Source organism: Crocodylus siamensis, chromosome 2, assembly GCF_052110815.1.
Source record: "Crocodylus siamensis isolate JL-2025a chromosome 2, ASM5211081v1, whole genome shotgun sequence".
Taxonomy (NCBI): Eukaryota; Metazoa; Chordata; order Crocodylia; family Crocodylidae; genus Crocodylus; species Crocodylus siamensis.
In genome coordinates this window covers 94,125,452-94,146,869 of record NC_143396.1, presented here as the reverse complement: position 1 = coordinate 94,146,869, position 21,418 = coordinate 94,125,452, and the positions used below count along the sequence as shown (strand labels likewise).

Sequence of the window (21,418 nt, the reverse complement as noted above, 5' to 3'; positions counted from 1 at the left end):
CAACAGGGTAAAGGAATTCGCTTACATTATCAAAATGGTATAATTATCTGGCTCATTGATGGAAAAAGGGATTTCTTTTTCAGGGCAAAATGGAATTTAATTTTAAAATCTATAATTCTGAAGTTTAAAATATTAAAGGGACATAAGATTAATCCTTTCAGCTCTCTTTAGAAGAATAACAATTCTTAACATTTTTAAAGTTCTTTTTATATTGGCTTTATTTGCTTCCTTTAAAAACGTGACAATTTTAAAATGTGGTCTTTTGATAAAATATTCTATGAGGCAAGAAATGACTGAACAAAGAGTCCAAGTTTTTCTAAATACTTAGTTAATAAACATTGAAAAGCAGTGTTTGTGTATCCTGTATCTTTCATACTACTATCCTTGGTGTGATAAGTGCAGAGCAATGGTAATGATGCAGTTTCCATAGCAACTGGTTCACTGGAGGGCTAGACCTCTGTCTAGGGTGCTGTCAGTATGTGTGGAGTTTCAGAGAACAGAAAGTCCCAAAGAAGGTCTGCTTCCACCTAATCCAGTTTTAATTGAACTCCAGAGACTTTGAAGTGAAGCTACAGACCAGGCAGATAGTATTCCAACTAGAAATGAAGGTCTTGCTCAGCTAGGCCTCAGCTGCTCCTCAGTAGTGATAACTTCTAATGAATGCTTTAAAGAACTGTTGTTGAAAAGGTGCCTGGTAGTACATGTGTAGTTGAGTCTTTTTTTTTTTCAGTTATTTTCCAAGTTTATATGATAAACCTTGTGGGATTCAATAACTTTGTGATAATTATAAGAAGCATGCTTTATAAAATATCTGCTACTTATAGGTCAGTGGATGTTTCTTCCTGCTGTTTGTCTAAGGATGTAATAGAAATTTGTTCACTTATGATGTTTTAACTGTATACTAGCTGTCACAAATGACTTCAGTTTGAGGAAGTAAAAAGTATATTTGGACTTTTAATTTTCTATTTTCGTTTGTCATTTCTGTGTACTTGATGTTTGACTTGAAATGAGCATGCATACAATGAGACTGCGAGACTGCCTGTCAAACTGAATTATACCTTCTTAATTTAAATGTATGAAATTTGCCAAATTTATCAATTGGCCTCTAAGCCCCCAAAATACAGACTCCAATTCTAAAAATATTACTTAGATTTTCAAGTGAAATCAACCCTTTTCTAAGTATAGTTTTTAGGCTTGCTTCTTGGTCTTCTCAATCAATCTTTGTTTTTTCATACTTTCTTTTTAAATACAGACTGTTTTGTGGGTAGCTCCACAAAGTAGTGTGAGGCTCTCAGTTGGCTGGTGTGGGTTAAAGACCATAATTATCAAAGGGTGCCTTGGCATCCTGGGATGCTTGAGATCCTTTCAAGAGTGCTGCAGGATGCCATACAATGTTAGTACTATTGGGTGTGCAAACATGATTCACAAGATAAATCCATAGATTTCAAATAGGAATTCATGATATTAACTAACATTGTGACCTGTTATGGTCTTTCTGAGACCTTTGGAACTGAAGAATTGTTCTATTATTTTTCTGTAGTCAAAAAAAAAAAAAGACTGAAAACCATTGGTGACGTGTAGAGGATGCATACAGGTGCACATGCACCCCCTGCAAAAAGGCATTGCCAACACTGCTGGCGGCACCTGCGGGCATTTGCTGCTCACCACCCTCCTCCCTCACTGCTGACACCACTGGCAGTGTCTGCAGGCAGTCCCCAGTCTCCACTGGCTGCCGCTGCTGGTGGCGTCTGCAGGTGGTTGCCGACTGCTGGTTGGCACTCACCACTCCCCTCCCCCATTGCTGACAGCGTTGTGGCTGCCTGTAGGAGCTCACTGTTTGCTGCTGTCAACAGTGCTGCCGCCACCTACAGGAGCTTTCCATGCCCCCCTAGCCTCTGGGGGCACACAGCATTCATGCAGAAAACTAAGCTGGCATTTCCAAAGTGTACCCTGAGTCTGAAAGGTTGACAACCATTGCTAAACAAAGTGCCAACATGGCCCCAAGTCTTCTAGATTTCCAGTTTCTGAAATTATTTGAAATTGTTACCTTTCACATACCTCTCCAGAATTTCATATTCAAAATAGCTGTTGATTTGTGTGGATAATAAATAGCAGAAAGGTATTTCTGCTATAATAACAGAAAGGTAGGGAAGACAGCCACCTCCCTGCTGGGCCCCCCTCGGGCCCCGGGGGAGGCACACCTGGGCCACGGGTTAGCGAGGATTTAGTTAGGGAGCTTCTGGAGGGGTTGGACGTATTCAGGTCAGCCAGCCCAGATGATCTCCACCCTAGAGTTCTAAAGGAACTGGCTGGGGTCATTGCAAGTCATTGCAAGTGCTTTACGAGCACTCATGGTGCTCTGGTGAGGTACCGGAGGACTGGAAGAGGGCCAACGTGGTCCCCATCTTCAAAAAAGGCAGGAAGGAAGACCCGGGAAACTATAGGCCAGTTAGTCCCACCTCGATCCTAGGCAAGCTGTTCGAGAAAATTATGCTGGCACACATCCAGGAGGGGCCAGCAGGGGACTGCATGCTTAGGGGCAACCAGCACGGGTTCATCAGTGGCAGGTCCTGTCAGACCAACCTGGTGGCCTTTTACGATCAGATCACCAGATCGTTAGATGCAGGGGTAGCAGTGGATATAATCTTCCTGGACTTCCGGAAGGCTTTTGACATTGTCTCTCACCCTGTTCTCATTAAGAAACTGGGGGGCTGTGGTGTAGACACCCACACAGTCAAATGGGTTGCCAACTGGCTGGTGGGCCGCACCCAGAGGGTGGTAGTGGATGGGTCCTTCTCAACCTGGAAGGACGTGGGCAGTGGGGTTCCCCAGGGCTCAGTCCTCGGGCCTGCACTGTTCAACATCTTCATCAGCGACTTGGACGAGGGGGTAAAAAGCACCCTGTTCAAATTTGCTGATGACACTAAGATGTGGGGGGACGTGGGCACATTGGAGGGATGCAACAGGCTACAATCAGACCTAGACAGGTTACAAGGGTGGGCAGACGAGAATCGGATGGGCTTCAACACAGACAAGTGCAAGGTGATGCACCTCGGGAGGAACAACCGGCACCATACCTACAGGTTGGGGAACTCCCCTCTTGTCAGCACGGAGGCGGAAAGGGATCTGGGGGTCATCATTGACTCCAAGATGAACATGGGCTGGCAGTGTGGGGAGGCAGTCAGGAAGGCCAACCGTACCTTGTCATGCATCCACAGATGCATCTCGAGCAGGTCCAAGGAGGTGATCCTCCCCCTCTATGTGGCACTGGTCAGGCCGCAGCTGGAGTATTGCATCCAGTTCTGGGCGCCACACTTTAAGAGGGATGTGGACAGCATGGAGACGGTCCAGAGGAGGGCCACTCATATGATCAGGGGACAGCAGGGCAGGCCCTATGAGGACAGGCTGCGGGACCTGAACCTGTTCAGCCTCCAAAAGAGAAGGCTGTTATAAACTAGTCAGGGGGGACCAGCAGGCATTGGGGAAGTCACTGTTTCCCTGAGCACCGCCAGGAATGACCAGGAATAACAATCACAAGCTGGGAGAGGGTAGGTTTAGGTTAGACATCAGGAGGCGCTACTTCACGGTCAGGGCGGCTAGGGTCTGGAACCAGCTTCCAAGAGAAGTGGTGCAGGCCCCTACCCTGGGGGTGTTTAAGAGGAGGTTAGATAAACATCTTGCTGGGGTCATTTGACCCCAGTATTCTTTCCTGCCATGGCAGGGGGTCGGACTAGATGATCTGCTCAGGTCCCTTCCGACCCTAGAAACTATGAAACATTGCATTTTGCAAGTTCTGAACTTGTGTGCTGCTTGCTTTTTTGCTACTCTTGCTTTTTGTTGGACTGTCAACTCTTCAAGACGGATGCTACGCATTTTAGTCTTTGTTCACGTAGTGCCTTGCACAACAATTATGGTCTTTAGGCACAAGTGAATTCAAATAATAATGCTTGTACGAACACTTGTGTATATCACCAGGTTCTGCTCATGCATAGTCCTTGAGGCCAGGTAACTACATTCATTAGAATTCTTGCTCACATAGCTGTTTCGAATTTCATTTAGGTTAGGGACAGAAATTATACAGAAACTGGTATAAATGATTGGAAACTGATTCTAATCTATAACACAACGAAAGTTCAGTGCACATAAACTGCTTTCAAAATGGCCAAAACTGGTTTAAGATACATCTGGATGGATGTAGTATCAGACTTAAATGATTTAGGTTAAATCGGTGTACTGAAATTCTGTCCCAAATCCCATCCAGTTTCATATTAACTCACAGTCCCACAGCATCTCAGGATGCTTTGCACCTTCCCTGCAACACCTCCCTACCCCCTCCCCCACACTCCCTGCCTCCCTCTTGCAGGGTAGGTGGGCTATACTTGGCCTAGGCTGTCTGTTACAGCCAATCAGGGAAGTACCCCTGGCTTCTGGGGACTGGGCCACTCAAGGCATGTGGCTCCAATTCTGGAATCAAAAGTAAATGATTTACTTTGGTTATCAATTTATTCTATGTAGCTTAGACTAACCTGCAAAGATTGAATCATTTCAGCCTCAGGCTTTTTGACAGTCTATACTTAGCCTTAATGATTTTATGTATTTTCTTTGATTTTTAGGAACTTAATGTAAAATATTGCTTCAGCGGAAGTCGGTTGGACACTATGTCTTAAATTTGATTTTTTTTTTTTTTGCATTGTCTCTTCGTTTTGGTTTTTCTTTTATTTTGACAAATTGCAGTTTTATTTTTATTTTTGCTCATACTTTGTTAAACTGGCAGAGAAGTGCCCACTCTGGTTATCTCTTAACACTTCCATAATTAAGCTTTGAAAAGAAAAGGCAAAATTTGAGCAACAAAGAAACAAAGTGGTTGAGGACTAAAGATAGGATTAGTCTGAATTGTGAAGGCAGTCTAAGCATCTGTGTCTGTCATTTGGGATGACAGGAATTGTAACAAGTTACTTTGACAACCGCTTACTCCATAGAGAGATTATACTGAGTTCATTTGCAGGTTTGTGTTTAACCTTAGCTGACAAAATGATACTTAACCTCTTATACAATAAACCTTTGTACTTCCAGAATTAATTGCTATTGCCTTAATGAGAAAAGTAAGGAAATGTTAAGTTTTTTTAAGGGCATTTCTTCTTGATTATATGTTGTATATTATTAAATACATGTTACTACATACAAGACAAAAATGAATCCCCCCCAAATATTTTGTATTATTATTTAATAATGATGTGTTAAATGTTCTATACAGTTGAGGATGGGGTGACACCGTCTCCCACCCCATCCTCATTAAAAAACTAGACAACTGTGGCATTGATCCCTACACAGTCAGATGGATTGCAGACTGGCTGAAGGGTGGTACTCAAAGGGTGGTGGTGGATGGGTCATATTTGACCTGGGGGGAAGTGGGCAGCGGAGTCCCCCAGGGCTCGGTCCTGGGGCCCGTGCTGTTCAATTTCTTTATCAGCAATTTGGGACAACCGGGTGAAAAGCCACCTGTTTAAATGCGCTGATGATACCAAAATTTGGGGTGAGGTGAGCACGCCAGTAGGGAGGGGTGCAACAGGCTACAATCAGACCTGGATAGGTTACAGGGGTGGGCTAACAAAAACAGGATGCATTTCAATACTGACAAGTGCAGGGTCCTGCACTTGGGCAGTACTAACCAGCAGCACACTTATAAGACTTGAGAGCACGGAGGCAGAAAGGGATCTTGGAGTCATTACTGACTCGAAGATGAACAGGGGCTGACAATGCAAGGTCACGGTTGGCAGGGCTAACCGAACCTTGTCTTGCATCCACAGGTGCATCTCAAGTAGGGCCAAGGAGGTGATCCTCCCTCTCTATGCAACACTGGTCAGGCCACAGCTGGAGTAGTGTGTCCAGTTCTGTGCATCCCACTTCAGGAGGGATGTGGACAACATTGAGAGGGTCCAGAGGAGGGCCACCTGCATGATCCGGGGACAACAGGGCAGACCTACGATGAGAGACTGCGGGACCTGACCCTGATCAGGCTTCATAAGCGAAGGCTGAGGGGGGACCTGGTGACAGTCTATAAACTCACTAGCGGGGACCAGAAGGGTTTGGGAGAGATCTTGTTTCCCCGAGCGCCCCCTGGCATGACAAGGAATAACGGCCACAGGTTGTTGGAGAGTAGGTTTAGATTAGACATCCATATGAACTACTTCACAGGGCAGCTAGGATCTGGAACCAACTTCCAAGGGAAGTGGTGCTGGCTCCTACCCTAGGGGTCTTTAAGAAGAGGCTTGATGCCTGCCTGGCTGGAGTCATTTGAGCCTAGTTTTTCTCCTGCCCAGGCAGGAGGTCGGACTTGAAGATCTACAAGGTCCCTTCTGACCCTACTTCTATGATTCAATGAACTATCTGTTGGTTAGGAAGAAATGCACCAAAAATCTGAATTTGTGGGGAACACCCCCCCCACCCCCAAACAAGGGCAGGGCAGAGCTCAGCTCCAGTAGCTGAAGGAAGAATTTCAAAAGAATTTGGCTCCCATTTAAGCAGCAGCAGTCCTGTGGTCAGATTTTCATTGCAAGATAGTGTTCATGTTTTCCTTTACAGCTCAGTATAAAAATACTGAAGTCTTGTTTCTGTTTTCTTTTAATTCTATTATTAGAGTTGCAAACCTAACTTTATTTTTCCTTAGAATCTCTACAATTTCTGCTTACTTTTATTAAAATATGTTACTGTTTCATATTACTGTTTTTGTTGCTAGTTGGTTCAAGATGTGAAGTTCTGTCTTCTTCTGAATAATTATTGGCACTTTCTCTCTCATTAGATTCTAGCTTATACAGAAGGACTCCATGGAAAATGGCTTTTTACAGAGATTCGTTCAGTCTTTTCCCGACGCTATCTCTTGCAAAATACAGCACTGGAAATCTTCATGGCAAACAGAGGTAATATAAATTTGTGATTGGAGTCATGAAGTGTTTCTGTTTGTTAATGCACTAGCTATTTGGCACATGTATGCTGTTTGATATCTGCTGCTGTTTTTGTTTTTATAGATATTGACTGTATTTTAATTGTTTGAAGAACTTGGCTTAGGTTTCTTTGAAAAGATGTAAAATGCAAAAATACTTGGGATTTTAAGTCTAATGATAGTTTTTTTCTCCATATAAAACTTTCTAGATAAGTCCTATAATCAAAACTAACTTGATTTCAGTCACTGTATTTATTCACATACCATATATTCTTCTCTCCACCAAAGATCAGTCTCCCCCCACCACACACACACAAATTGGGGTGCATGTCTTAAGTGGGGAAGCTGATTGTCTTTCTGGAATAGAAGCACCCTGCTGTGACTCTTGCTGCACTGAGCAACAGCAGTGGCATTTTACTCAGGCAACTGAGGGAGTCAGTTAACTTAAATCGCTTGTAGTTCCTCACCCCAAATGTTTTAAGGATCATCTCTTCTTTTTAATAGTCTTGCTCTTCCACTAATCAAGTTAATCTTTCTTCTGGCAATTTCACTGTCTGCAAGCTGTTTCTGGTCTCTCTTCTGCTTGGAAGACCTGGAGACTGTTCTTTAGCTCTCTTCAAAATTATATGTTTACCCTTCGAGATTAGTCTTCAACTGCAGCTAGGGTTTCAGCCTGTGATTAAGCAGGAAAGGGAGGGTGAGCAAGCTGAAGCTTAGGCTCTTTCCATGTACTGTGCAATTATAACTGGAAAACAATCTTTCTTTCTTCATTTTGCCTCTCCAAAAACAAGGCAACTGTATTATTTGGAGGCATGTGGCTTATGAAAAAAACATGGTAAGGATTTTTTTCTTCTACTCTCTATCTAGATGTTGAGGTAGCAGTTTCTCTTTTGCTTAAAGCATATCTATGCTCTGACCTGTCATGCTTATGCAAAGAATATATCTTTTTTCCTGTGGTAGGAAAACGGTTGTTGATTGCACAGTATTAATGATAGGCTGCTGACAGACTTTAAAAAGAAGGCACAATGGGATCTGATGTGCAATCCCACAATCACATCTTTGTGCCATGATTGTGGCATCAGATTCCATCATGCCATATTGCTGATGCATAGGGAACTTGGTCCCTGGCTTCTCCTGCGCTGGCAGTCTTCACTCTGGCTGGGATCCTTGCCAGTCAACAGGGCTGCCAGCTGCAGGAACGCATGGTGTGCCCCAGAGTCTGGGACCTCTGAACATAGATGAGACTACCAACTGGGGGAGCTCAGTGTACTCTCCCAGCTGGGACCCTTGATCAGCTGACCAGTGCTCCCAGCCTCCAGAGCACACAGAAGTGTTACAGAGGCTGGGGGCGCTGGTACACATCCAAGTAAAGGTATAATATGTAGATAGTAACAGTAGATAGGAAAGGACTAGAGGATGATGGAAAATGATCTCTATCCTTCTTACACTTCCAGGTTGTACTTCCTTAGTGTCATTTGCAAGGCAGTGTTCCTGAGCTAAATAGTTTTTCTGTGAGGCAGAGCTAATAATCCCTGCTACAGTATTACATGAAGGTGACTATATTGCATCTAGGTTTAAGAGGTAGCCTATGGTGGATGCAGTAAGGTGTGCTGCCTGGTGTCATGTGAATGCATGGGGGAAAGGGCCAATCTAGACGTGTCCTGTCCAGAGACAGGACAAAAATCCCGATTCATAGATTCATAGATGTTAGGGTTGGAAGGGACCTCAATAGATCATCAAGTCTGACTCCCTGCACAGACAGGAAAGAGTGCTGGGTTCAGATGAGCCTAGCCAGATGCCCATCTGACCTTCTCTTGAAGACTTCCAGGGTAGGGGAGAGCATCACCTCCCTTGGGAGCCCATTCCAGACCTTGGCCACTCTGACTGTGAGGAAGTTCCTCTTAATGGCTAGTCTAAATCTGCTCTCTGCTAGCTTATGGCGATTATTTCTTGTAACCCCCAGGGGCGTCTTGGTGAGTAGAGCCTCACCAATTCCCTTCTGTGCCCCCATGATGAATTTATAGGCAGTCACAAGGTTGCCTCTCAACTTTGTCTTGCAGAGGCTGAAGAGGTCCAGGTGCCTTAGTCTCTCCTCATAAGGCTTGGCCTGCAAGCCCTTAACCATATGAGTGGCCCTTCTCTGGACCCTCTCCAGGTTATCCACATCCTTCTTGAAGTGTGGTACCCAAAACTGCATGCAGTATTCCAACTGCAGTCTGACCAGTGCCCAATAGAGGGGAAGTATCACCTCCATGGTTCTGTTTGTCATGCATCTGCTGATGCATGATAAAGTGCAGTTAGTTTTTCTGATGATTTTGTCACACTGACGAGTCATGTTCATCTTGGAGTCCACTAGGACTCCAAGATCCCTTTCTGCTTCAGAGATTCCATTGGGATATCTGGACTGTCCTGTCAAAATTAGGACAGTTGATAGTTTCACTGGGAATGAAAACTCAAGGAAAAGCCTGGCAGAGACTAAAGCTGTTAAAACAAACAAACAAAAAATCTACAGAAAGGTATATAGTAACAACAGGATGATCAGGCAACATTGTGCATTTTTCACTCTGACAGTTCTCTCTTCTGTGCTGATTGATAGGGGTGTGTGAAGTGGGCTGTATTTGATTCGGGTTCAGCCCAGTTTGGGGGACAGTGATTTGATTAGTTGATTCAGTTCACTGTCCCAATTTGATTTGGCTGAAACCAAATCTGAAGACTCAATGCTGATTTAGAGACTCAGTGATTAGGCCATAGACATAACTTAGATGTTTTTTCTAGACATCTTGAGGTGCCAGGCGTGGCTTGTGAATGTTGGAATGGTGGGGCAGGTGGAGCGTCCCACAGGAGCGTGGGGGGGCTCCCTGTGTGCTCGGTGGTAGACCGGAAGTACTACTTTGTCTCCCTGGCTCAGCGATTGGCCACAGGGGGACCCCGGGTGCCCCCCCAGTCCCAAGAGGCACCAGTTGCTGAGCTGGGAGGCGGACGGGGATCCCCCATGTGCTCCGTGGTGGGCCCAGAAGCAGACCAGAAGTGCTTCTGGTCCAATTCCGGGTCTGCCGCCAAGTGCGCTGGGGACCCTCCCATGGGACGCTCCATCCATCCTACCATCTCAATGTTCGTGGGCTGCTTGGTACCTTGAGGTTGGTAGAAAAAACATTTAAAACATTTAAAGTGTTTATGGCCGAATTGCTGATCTGAATCATTGAATCTCTCCGAATTGATTCAGGGGGTTCCTATTCGATTTGGAGAGATTAAAGGGTCTCCTGATTCAATTCAGATTCGGAGATTCGGCTGCTGAATCGGGCCAAGTTTCCACTGAATCGAGTCAGTGACCGAAGTGTCGCACAACTCTACTGATTGACTGCTAATGTCAGTCTTTTGTTATCATCTTCCTCAGGTCTTCCCTCCACTTCTTGTATATTCAGCTAATCATGTTCCAATACACCCCCATCCAAAACAATAGGTTTTACTATAAGAAATGATAACATACAAGGTTCATGTAACTGGTTAGAAGCACAGCTGCTTTTATTTTCACTCAGCGGCTCTGAATGTATGGTTCCACACTGTTTTAATCTGATTTCTAGAAAACTGTGTTCTGCTGTATTCTGCTTAATTTTAGTTTAAATCAAGCTATGAGATCATAGAATTATAGAAAATTGAGGTTGGAAGGGACCAGGAGGTCATCTGCTCAAAGCACTATTATCCCCAGCTAGATCATCCCAGCCGAGGCTTTGTCTAGGCAGGTCTTAAAAATGTCCTGCCAAGGATAGAGATTCCACAACCTCTGTGGGTAACCTGTTTCAATGTTTACTACTGTCCTAGTGAGAAATTCTTATATTTCCTAATATCTAATCTAAACTACCCTAATTTCCTAATATCTAATCTAAAATACCCTTGCTGCAACTTGAGACCACTGCTCTTTGTTCTGTCATCTACCACCACTGAGAAGAGACTAGCTCCACCCTCTTTGGAGCCAGCCTTCAGGTAGCTGAAGGTTGCTCTTAAATTCCCCCTTAGTTTTCTCTTCTCCAGACTAAATAAGTCCAATTCCCTCAGCCTCTCCACAGAAATCATGTGCCATTTTCATTAGCCTCTGCTGGACTCTCTCCAATTTCTCTGTGTCCTTTCTGTAGTGGGGAGCCCAGAACTGGACACAGTACTCCAGATGTGGCTTCACCAGTGGCTGAAAAGAAGGGAATAATCACTTCCCTTGATCTGCTAGCAGTGCTCCTACTAATGCAGCCCAGTATGCAGTTAGCCTTCTTCACAACGGGGACACACTGTTGGCTCATATTCAGTTTATTGTTCACTGTAACCTGGGTTCTTTTCTGCAGAGCTGCTGCTTAACCAGTTGGTCCTCAGCCTGTGCAGTGGGATTTTTCTGTCTTAAGTGTAGGACTTTGCACTTGTCCTTACTGAACCTTATGAGATTTCTTTTGGCCAAATCCTCCAATTTATCAAGGTCTGTCTGAATGCTAACTGTACTTTCCAGTGTATCTACTACTCCCCCAAGCCTGGTGTTATCTTAAAACTTGTTGATGGGGCACTCTATCCCATCTTCCAGGACATCGATAACAATATTGAACAAAACCAGCTCTAGGACTTAACCCCTGGGCACTCCAGTTGATACCAGGTGCCAACCTGACACTGAGCCATTGACTACTACCCTCTGAGCCTGATAATCCAGCCAGTCTTCTATCCACCTTACATTTTGGTGTAAATCAAAAGAAGGCTTTCCTAAATATTTTTTTCATTGTCTTAATATCTATTCAGTTTTATTTTCTTTTTTTGGTAAACATTGTTCATGTTATATTGTGTATTTATGCTGAGTTACTAAATAAAGTAAATCCTAAGAGTTGTGCATTTTCTTAAGTAAAGCCAATTTTTATAAAGTTGTGATGTGGAAAAAATGTTGATTGTACTCAGACTGGTTACTGTTCTGTGGATTAAAATGGCTTTTCTGAAATATGGATGAGACTCAAAAAAGAAGTGAAAATTGTCAAAAACTTCTGTCAGAGTTTAATGCTGGTCCTAGTCTTGGGTTTAGGGCTGGATCTAGCAAAGTACTGAATCACATATTTAAGCATTCAAATAATCCTGTTGATTAAAAATCAAGCACATGCTTCAGTGTTTTTCTGGTTTGGGTACTTAACCTCCATGGAGACATAAGAAAATGTGCAAACAAGAATAAAAATAAATAAATTCTAGGAGACATTAATTATGTATGACCATATTAGTACAAACTGTACATTCTTTTTCTTTTCTGGAGTTAGTTCTGACAAATCAGTTGTATAAATATAGCTAACATTTTTTTTGTTTTCAAATAAAATAACACTATGTAATGTAAGCCCAGTATACAAGTTAATAAGGCAACATTCACTGAAACTCCTGTAACTGTTTAAAACAAGAAATAATTCTGAAAATGCATTTTTTAGAAAATGAAGTGTCTTCATTCATAGTATACAAAACTTGGCTTATGGGGGAAAATATATTTAATGCTACTAGCATATGTAGTATCTATACTATACCCAAACTCTGCATGATGAAATACTAGGAAGCTTAGTATAAATGACAGGAAATAATGTCATTTTCCAACTATTCTGTTTGTTTACAGTCGCTGTCATGTTCAACTTCCCAGACCAAGCAACAGTAAAGAAAGTGGTCAACTGTCTACCTCGTGTTGGCATTGGTACTTGTTTTGGACTACCACAAACCAGGTATTTCACTTTGAAAAATTTAACTTAGCGTGCAACTTTTCTGCATAACCAAGTTCAGGTGACAAAATAATTCACCACCAAGGCATGCTTTTTTACAGTTAAGCTATATCTTAGAACAGGAGTGAGGAAATAATGGCCTATGGGCTGGATTCGGGCTGCCAGGTGATTTCATCCAGCCCATGGGCCGGTACCTGCCAATTCACTGTATCCTGCCCGGACCCAGGCTGCCTCACCATGCTTTCAATGGGGGCAGTGCGTGCTGCACTCTCACGCTTGCCTATGGGGTGCCCTCACCCTCACCCCGCAGTAGCAGTGGACAGGGGAAGTAGTAGCAATGGTAGGGAAGTAGCGACAGTGGGGGTCGGTGGGCAGCCAATGGGTGGGAATGTAGGAAAGTGGCAGACAAGGGTGTGGCAGGCAGGGGTGGGGGGAAGTGGTGGTGGTGGCAGTGGGGAGTGGGACAGTGGTGGTGGGCAGGCAGGGGGGAGTGGCAGTGGTGCAGGATGGGAACAAAGTGGCAGCTGGCTGGGAGCGTGGGGCCAGGGCTAGTGGGGACCCAGGGTGGGCAGCTGGAGTGCAGATCCTGTGCCAGTGGGGGCGCAGGGTCTACCTAGCTCCATTCTGCAGGGCTTGCATGCAGTTCCCAGGTTCTTCACCTGAGCTGTGCACGTCTTTGGGGGAGCCACTTGGGGTGGAGCTGACGGCCTGGCCCTGCTTACTGCTACCTGCAGGTCATGGGGAACAGCAGGGAGCTCTGTGCTATGGAGCTGGGTTTGCTCTGCCCCTCTCCTTGCCCTCCCAGCTGAACCCCATGACCTGCACCACTGGGCTTCCCCCAGTGGCATGGGGTTTGGGTATGTGAACCTCACATGATGGAGCCAGCGGCCTGGCCACATGCAGTCCTGGGACTTGTTGGGACTGTGTGACGCTGAAGGGCTCTGCCTGCTTCTAGGAGCAGAGGTTGTATGCAATAGTGGGGTGTGTTTGTAGGGGGGAACCCCCACACACACCCCACCATACACACACACCCCCCCGCAGCCACTCTCCCCCTCCACAACCCACCATATACCCATCCACACATACATCCATATATCCCAACAAACCTCCCTCATACCCACATATACACACACCTACTCGCAGCACCCTACAAACTCCATAGCTACCCACCCCCACAAACTCCACATACACACCCCCACACTCTCCCCCATACCTCACATACACACACAGACACTGACAGACCCCCACAAACCTCTTGCCCACCCACCCATACCCCCCATACCTGCCCCACAATATACAATACTAAGACTTCATTTTAAGCTATTATGCAATCACCTGAATATACACAGTGCAAATGCACACAAATCATGAGAAAATATTTTTTTGAAATAAAATTAAAATATTGTAGGTGTTTGATTTTGAGTATATAATTTTTTTTTCTGGTTCCAAGATGTCAGGCCTCCCCCCCTCCCAAAAGGAGTACTTCTGGGGCAAGGGGAGATATTTCCACTAGCAAAGGGCAGGGGTTAGGAGTGGGACTTCTGGCCCCAAGTTGGCGGCCAGGGAGCAGGGCACCTGTCAAGGGTTGGGCTACCCTTACAGCCTCAACAGTTTGCTAAAACTCATTAAGCAGCCCTCTAGCCAAAATAATTGCCCACCCCTGCGTTAAAATGTCTGAAGTAGGAAGGCAGATTAGAACATACTTACATTAGGAGTGTGCAAAACGGGCCCTATTCGATTTGGATTTGGATTCGGCCCGAATTAGAGACAGTGATCCAATTCATTGATTCGGATCACTGTCCTGATTCAATTCACCCAAATCCGAATATGAAGATTCAATGTTGATTCAGAGAATCAACAATTCCAACATAGACACAGCTTTAAATATCTTTTCTACATACCTCGAGGTAACAGGCATGGCTCGTGAATGCTGGAACGCTGGGACAGATGGAGCGTCCCACAGGAGTGTGGTGGATGTCCCCTGCATGCTCGGTGGTGAACCTGGAAGTACTGTTGGTTAACTTCCAGGTCAGCCGGGCTTGGTGATCGGCTGCAGGGAGACGCCGGGTCCCCTCCAGACCCAGGATGTAACAGTCACCTAGCCAGGGAGGAGGGGAATGGGGGGGCCCTGCGTGGTCCCTGGCAGACTCAGAAGTGGACCGGAAGTGCTTCTGGTCCACTTCTGTGTCTGCTGCCGAGTGCTCTGAGGCTCCCCCTGTACTCCTGTGGGATGCTCCATCTGCCCGAGCATCTCAGCATTCATGGGCCACCTGGTACCTTGAGGTATGTAGGAAAAACATTTAAAGCTGTGTCTATGTTCAAATCTCTGAATCTTTCTGAATCTCTCCAAATTGATTTGGAGGGTTCCAATTTGATTCAGAGAGATTAAAGAGTCTCCTGATTCTGTTCGGATTCGGAGATTCGGCCACTGAACCGGGCTGATTTTCTGCCGAATTGAATCAGTGACCGAAGCTTCTCACAGATCTAACTTACATTATGTAATGCTAAGAATGGAGAGGTGTGGTTTTTAAGTAGGCTGAATTTTTTTGGCATTAAATATAGTAGGCTGTTTCTTGCTAGACAGGGTACTTGGTTGCTTTCTTTAAGGACTTTGGGTTCCTTTTATGCTTGTCAATTCACTGAAACTTAAGAGTCCAGTTGCAGGGCTGATTATATTTTATGGCAATTTTCAGTTGTATTAGCTTAACTGTAACATCCTTCAGTGCTTCAGAACCCTTCAGACTGTCTGGGAAATGGCTGCTCCTCATCAGAAGAAAACTATGTACTTCTAAATAAGTGCATGATTTGGAAAGAGAGTTACGTGATGCATTTCCCTTTTGGCTCTGGAGGCCAGAGTTCAAAACTGATCACTTTATTGCTGCTGAAGTGATTCGGTGTGGGCTATTTGCCTGCATCCTAAAATTGCTCTAAAATCTGACCTAATTGGTTGTCTTTTTGACAGAAGACTAGGTGTATGCTAACGGGATGTTCTAGATAAAAAATAGCGGCTCAAACCAGTACGCCCTGAAGTCAGTAAGGTTTGGATGAAGTCCTATGTTAGCTGCTTCACCATCCGTGCTTATATGTGTATTTGGTTATAGTTTAATCCCTATAGTCCTTCTTTTTAAACAAACAAATACTAAGGATGGTGCAATATTTTCATTTTTATCACTTTTTTCCCTTTATATTTATGAATATTATGCTATAAGCTTATTTTGAGTGTTCATGGATAGACCTGAAGTTATAGTAATATATTTTGGGCATGTTTTTCACAGGAACCAGAAAAGTTCCTCCAAGTTTTCAAAACTCAGCTATAAATTCTAATGTTATCATTCAGTAAGAATTTTTTTCTGTTTACAAAATAGCATTGAGTATGAATACTTTAAGACCATCATATGTACGTACCATTTTATTTTAAAAACATTTACCGTAAATATGTTGATATACTGTCTTCACAGTTTATTTGTCATAGAGATAAACTCCATAAAGACAGCTACAGTTTTCTTAACCTGTCAGGATTTGTTAGTTAAAGGCTAATTCTAGATTCCTTTTAAATAATTAATTGCTGGAATTTACATATTTTTATTTATGAGCATAATAGTTTTATGGAATTTCAGGATAAACTTTTCTCTGCTTGATTTATAATTTTTAGAGAAAAGCTTTATATCTTCCTTTCTGAAACTTCAGGAAATCTGGCATCCAACTCAAGTAATTTTTGTTTGAGATGCCCCTGCATTTGAATCTCATGAAAATGTGACTTCATAATAAAAGTCCTCTCTTTCTCTAATTATCCTTTTTTCCCCTGAGGAACATAAAATAATACCAAATGATGGCATTATTTAAACACTGTGTAAAAATGTTCTTATTTTCTGCCCCAGCATTTCTAAATCATCAGTAACTATAATACATGTGGTTGCCTTGAACCAGCTGTGTACTTACACAGCCTTAAGGATTCTTACTAGATGTTCACAAATATTCAGATCAGGATGTGTGAAACAGTTCAGTTGTTACATGTTTTTAGGTCTTTATTTTCACTGCATTTTTTTAAATTTTACTTTAAGGAAGAGAGAAATGAGTCCTAGTACTTTGACCACTGTGACAAATATGGTTACAATTTCATGCTATAATGTTATGTTTCTGTGTAAATTTGATCTGATTCTAGGTTTCTCATTAAAATATGGGTAACTTACACACATGTAGTAACTAGATAACTAGTGGTTGACATGTCCAAAATATCTGCTATATTTTTTCACATGTAACGCCTTCCCCTTCCCCCCAAATATAATGCACACCTTATTTTAGGAAGGCAGAATGAAGACAAAAAAAAGTTTTCCTAGAAAATACTATTAATTAATCTAATATAAAAATTATGAAATTCAAAAAGCCCTACAAAGAGCAAATTATAAAATGCAAAAAAACTGCATGTGGGCTTCACATGTATCTCACAATCCTCATTGCAATATGGTGGCATGTAGCCAGCAGTAAAACTCTAACAGTGGCTGGAGGGGGTGGAGAGGCAGAGTCTTACCTGCTTTGGCCAAGGATCCCTGCTCTCTGATCTGGGCTGCTGTGAGTGAGTGGCAGTCTGGCCAGGGCAGGCAGCGTGCTCTCTGACCCAGACTGCTGGGAGCCAAATGCAACTCCAGCTGTGGACAGAATCCCCATAGCTTCCCTGTGGTGCAGCCTTCCCAAGAGATGCCCAGGACTTAGTGCCACAATCACCAATTTCTGCCTTGGCTGGCAGCTAAACAGTATTTCCTTGCATATAGTGCAAACCCAGATTTCCAGTACCTTGTTTTGGAAGATACAGGTTGTGTGTGAGGAAATAAGATATTTAGCTGTACACCTCACAAAAAGAAGTACAGCTATGTTATTTTTTTTCCATTAGGAGCTTTTAGGTACTCAGATATCTATGTCTAGAGATAAATGCCTCTGATCCAAAGCTTCACAACTATGAAAAAAAATGTACATCTGTTTTGCAGTAAAAGTGGATAGATTCAAAGGAGAGGCCTCCAGTCTTTCCAAATGTTTCGCATTCTCTTCTGACTTATAGTGATTTTTGTCTTCCAGGCGGATCTCTTTGGCTAGCCCACGTCAGATTTTCAAAGCTTCCAACATGACCCAGAAGTGGCAGCACAGAGAAATTTCAAACTTTGAATATCTGATGTTTCTAAATACTATAGCAGGTACTGTAAACTTCCATAATTATTTTCTTCTGAAAGGCAAATAATAGTTTTTCAGTATGTGTAGGCTACATTTGCTCCTCTATAGGTTTTGATAGTTTTGTAAAATAAATGATTTATGTACTCTGCTCCGGTGGCATGAACGCTGGGGCAAGTGGTTGGATGCCTATAGGTTGAGAGTTTGAGGAAGTAGCAGAAACGTTCACGGCGCAGCCCTGTCAGTTTCCAGTGAATCCATGATTTCCACTAAATGTCTTGTCACATGAGAACATGAGAAAGAAAAGGAATAATTTATGTGATAATCCAATTATTCCTTTTCTTTCTCTACCCCCTCACCCTGCCAACAGATTTATTAGTAATGGTAACTTATAAATAATTTAGTTTCCTACACCTAAAGTACAAATAATTACAAATAATTTGGTAAATTACAAATGTTTGGATCATTATGCCAAAGGAGTAGTCATGCATGGCTTAGTTTCCAATTGACAGGAGGTATTGATTGAGGTTTTCCAGGAGTCTGTCCTAGGTTTATATTGTCTAATTATGATTTGGAGGATAGGATTGAATACATATCAGACTTGCAAGCTGGATGGAGTTCCAGACACTCTCGGGGTTAGTTATTAGGATTCAGAATTATCTTGATAAACTGGAAAAACAGTCCAATATTAATTTAATTAAATGCACAGTTCTGCACCTAGGGTAGACTCACATACATAAGCACAGATTGTTGAATAACTGGTGATGCAATGCTGCAGAAAAGGATGCAAGGGTTAGAGTAGACCATAAATTGAATATAAGTCAGCAGTGTGATTTTGTTTTAAAAATAAATAAGAGACCAGTAGTATGCTAAAGTTATAGTGAAAGGATTTTCATCTCCAAGTAAGTGGTGACTTCCACTCTGACTCAATATAGTTCTTTCACTCTGACTCACTAGTGCTGGGCCCTCACGTAGAATATTGTCCCCAGTTTTAGGCATTGCTTTTCAGGGTAACTTAGAAGGAATCCAGTGGAGATCAACACAAATTATTAGCGGTCTGGGAAACATGATTTATGAGAAAATATTGGAAGAATTGGGATTATTTAGGGTGCAGAAGAGAAGGCCAAGGCTGGATTTAACAACAGTTTTCAAATACCTGAAGGGTGCTTATAAAAAGGGTGGTTATACGCTATTCTCTGTGGCTTTTCAGAGCAAGGCAAGAAACGATGGCCTTAGATTGACACAAAATAAATTTAGGTTAGATACTCGCAAAAATGTTATAACTATGATGGTAGTTAAACATTGAAATAGATGATCTAGAGAAGTTTTAGCATTTCCATCTGTTTTTTTAAGTACAGATTAGACAAATACTTAGCTAGGATTGTTTAGATAGGGATGGTTCTGCCTTGAACCACCTAGGGATGGTTCTGCCAGAGGGCTGGACTAGGTACCTCCTCAGGCTTCTTGCAACCCTATTTTTCCTATGATGTGTCATTTGAAATGATAAATATATTTGATAATCTATTAAAATGCTTCATTGAATTGCACTTAAACTTATCCTAAAGAAGTAGGTCTTGCCAGGTAGTAAAACAACAAGCTAGACAGGAGAGCAGTATTCTTTTTGTGGTACTCAAAAATATTCTAGCTATACTTAAAGCAAAGTAAACTTGCCTACTTCCCAGGTCTAAACAAAACTCACTAAACATGTGAATTGCCAACTTATTAATTCTTAGTTGGAGAGACATGGAACCCCCATGGACAACAAATACCATTTTTACGAAATGATGAGATGATTCCTAGTCTGTGGAAAAGGCATATTGCTGAGAACCTAGTGACCACAAGTGTGCGTGAGGCCCATCCCATAGTTGATTTATTCCCCAGTCTAGGACTGATTTAATCCTTGCCATTCTCTTAGCTGTGTTTAGTCTCTGCTTAATTTAGCCTATCCCACCCCAGTATAATTTTCAGACTAACTCAGGACAGTATGAAGGCAGGGCAAGGTGGCATCTCATAGTGCCAACGATCAGAGAATTAGAAGAACAGAAGCTATGACAACTTTATGAAAACTTTTTTCTTAATTGTTTCACCCTCTGAGCAGCATGTGCAGCTTTTTGGGTCTCAGTTGCCATTTTTTCTGGCTCCTGTCATGCCAAATGCCCTGATAGTTCCCTTCAGACTCAGCTTATATTATCATGATGGTTAGGAGTGTACACACCAACCCATACTAATCCCATTGCATGCAAGTGATCAATCACACTAGTGTCTGTAGTCAGTTCCTGCTTCAGATGTTAACAAATTTTATGACTAAAGGCCATGAGTAGCTGCCACCACAAGCTTGCCTTTCAAATGATATAACCTGAAGTCACTTCTGATGCAAACCAGATTGAAACTGATGACAATAATTTTGTGCATTTGGTGAAGAAATCTATACCTGTGAGTTAATGTAGGAGGAATAAAAAGATTAAATGTCTAGTCACCCTAGCTGTGAAGACGTTTTTCCCTGATGTTGAGCCTGAAACAGTCTTCCAGGAGTTATATTGCCATTACTCCTAGTTTTATCCAAGGGTGCCATGGTGAACAGTTGTTCACTGAGCCCTTGATATATGCCCCTGATGTAGTGGTAAGCCACTATCAAGTCCCCACTCAGCCTTCTCTTTTTCAGGCTTAAGAGCCCCAGGTCCCTCAGCCTTTCCTTGTATGGCTTGCCATGCAGCTCTCTGATCATATGGATGACACTTCTCTGGACTCTCTTGAGTTTTACCATGTCCTTGTTGAAGTGCAGCACCCAGTACCAGATACAGTATCCCAGCTACGATCTCACCAATGCTAAGTAGAATGAAAGAATCACTTCTCCAGTTTTGCTGGAGACGCATCGATTGACACATGCTAGAGTATTATTTGCCCTGTTGGCTACAGCTTTGCACTGCCAGCTAATATTCATACTGTGGTCTATTATTACCCCCATGTCCATTTCATTCGTAGTCTGAATGGTCAGTTGCTGGTCAGCTTGGTGTAGGCAAGCCTGTTGGTGTGTAGGGTTTTTTTGTCCCCAGGTAGAGAACTTTACATTTCTCAACGTTGAGCTTCATTGATTCCAATCTGTCCAACTTGCTAGCCTGTCTAAGTCCACCTGTTTCTGCAGTCTATGAAAGCATGACTACATTTCCCCATAATTTGGTGTTAACCACAAACTTGGCCAGTGAGCTCTTCATCCCCACCTCCAAATCATTGATAAAAATGTTGAAAAGCACTGGACTAAGCAACAACCCCTGAGGGACACCACTGGCCTCTTGTCATCAAGATGACACAGATGTGTTCATTAGAACTCTCTGGGTCCTTCCCCACAGCTATCTCCTTACCCTCAGTGATCTCACAATGTTCTTTCCTGTGGTGGACTCACAAGATCCTGTGGGTTCTCACAATGATCTTTCCTATGGTGGACTGTTGGGTAGTCACTGGATACGGGCATGTGCCTTTGTGCCTGGTTGACATTCACCGGTCCTCTCCCATGTGTCGTAACCTTCTGCCGGTCTGGTTGGGGTGGCTCTCTCTCTTTTTCTAGTCTTGCCTGCCACAACTTTGATGTTTTGAAGATGTAAAGGAAAAG

General features: G+C 43.1%; 1 protein-coding gene across 6 annotated transcripts in view; it reads left to right on the top strand.

Moving 5' to 3' along the window:
• Positions 1–21,418, top strand: part of LRBA (LPS responsive beige-like anchor protein) — a 591,088-nt gene that overhangs the window by 396,183 nt on the left and 173,487 nt on the right. For all 6 annotated transcript variants that reach the window (XM_090036376.1, XM_090036373.1, XM_090036375.1 and 3 more), the window contains exons 41-43: positions 6,800–6,917; positions 12,552–12,654; positions 17,722–17,837. In XM_090036376.1, coding sequence (XP_089892502.1) covers positions 6,800–6,917; positions 12,552–12,654; positions 17,722–17,837 — 337 coding nt within the window. The remainder of the gene's footprint in view (positions 1–6,799; positions 6,918–12,551; positions 12,655–17,721; positions 17,838–21,418) is intronic.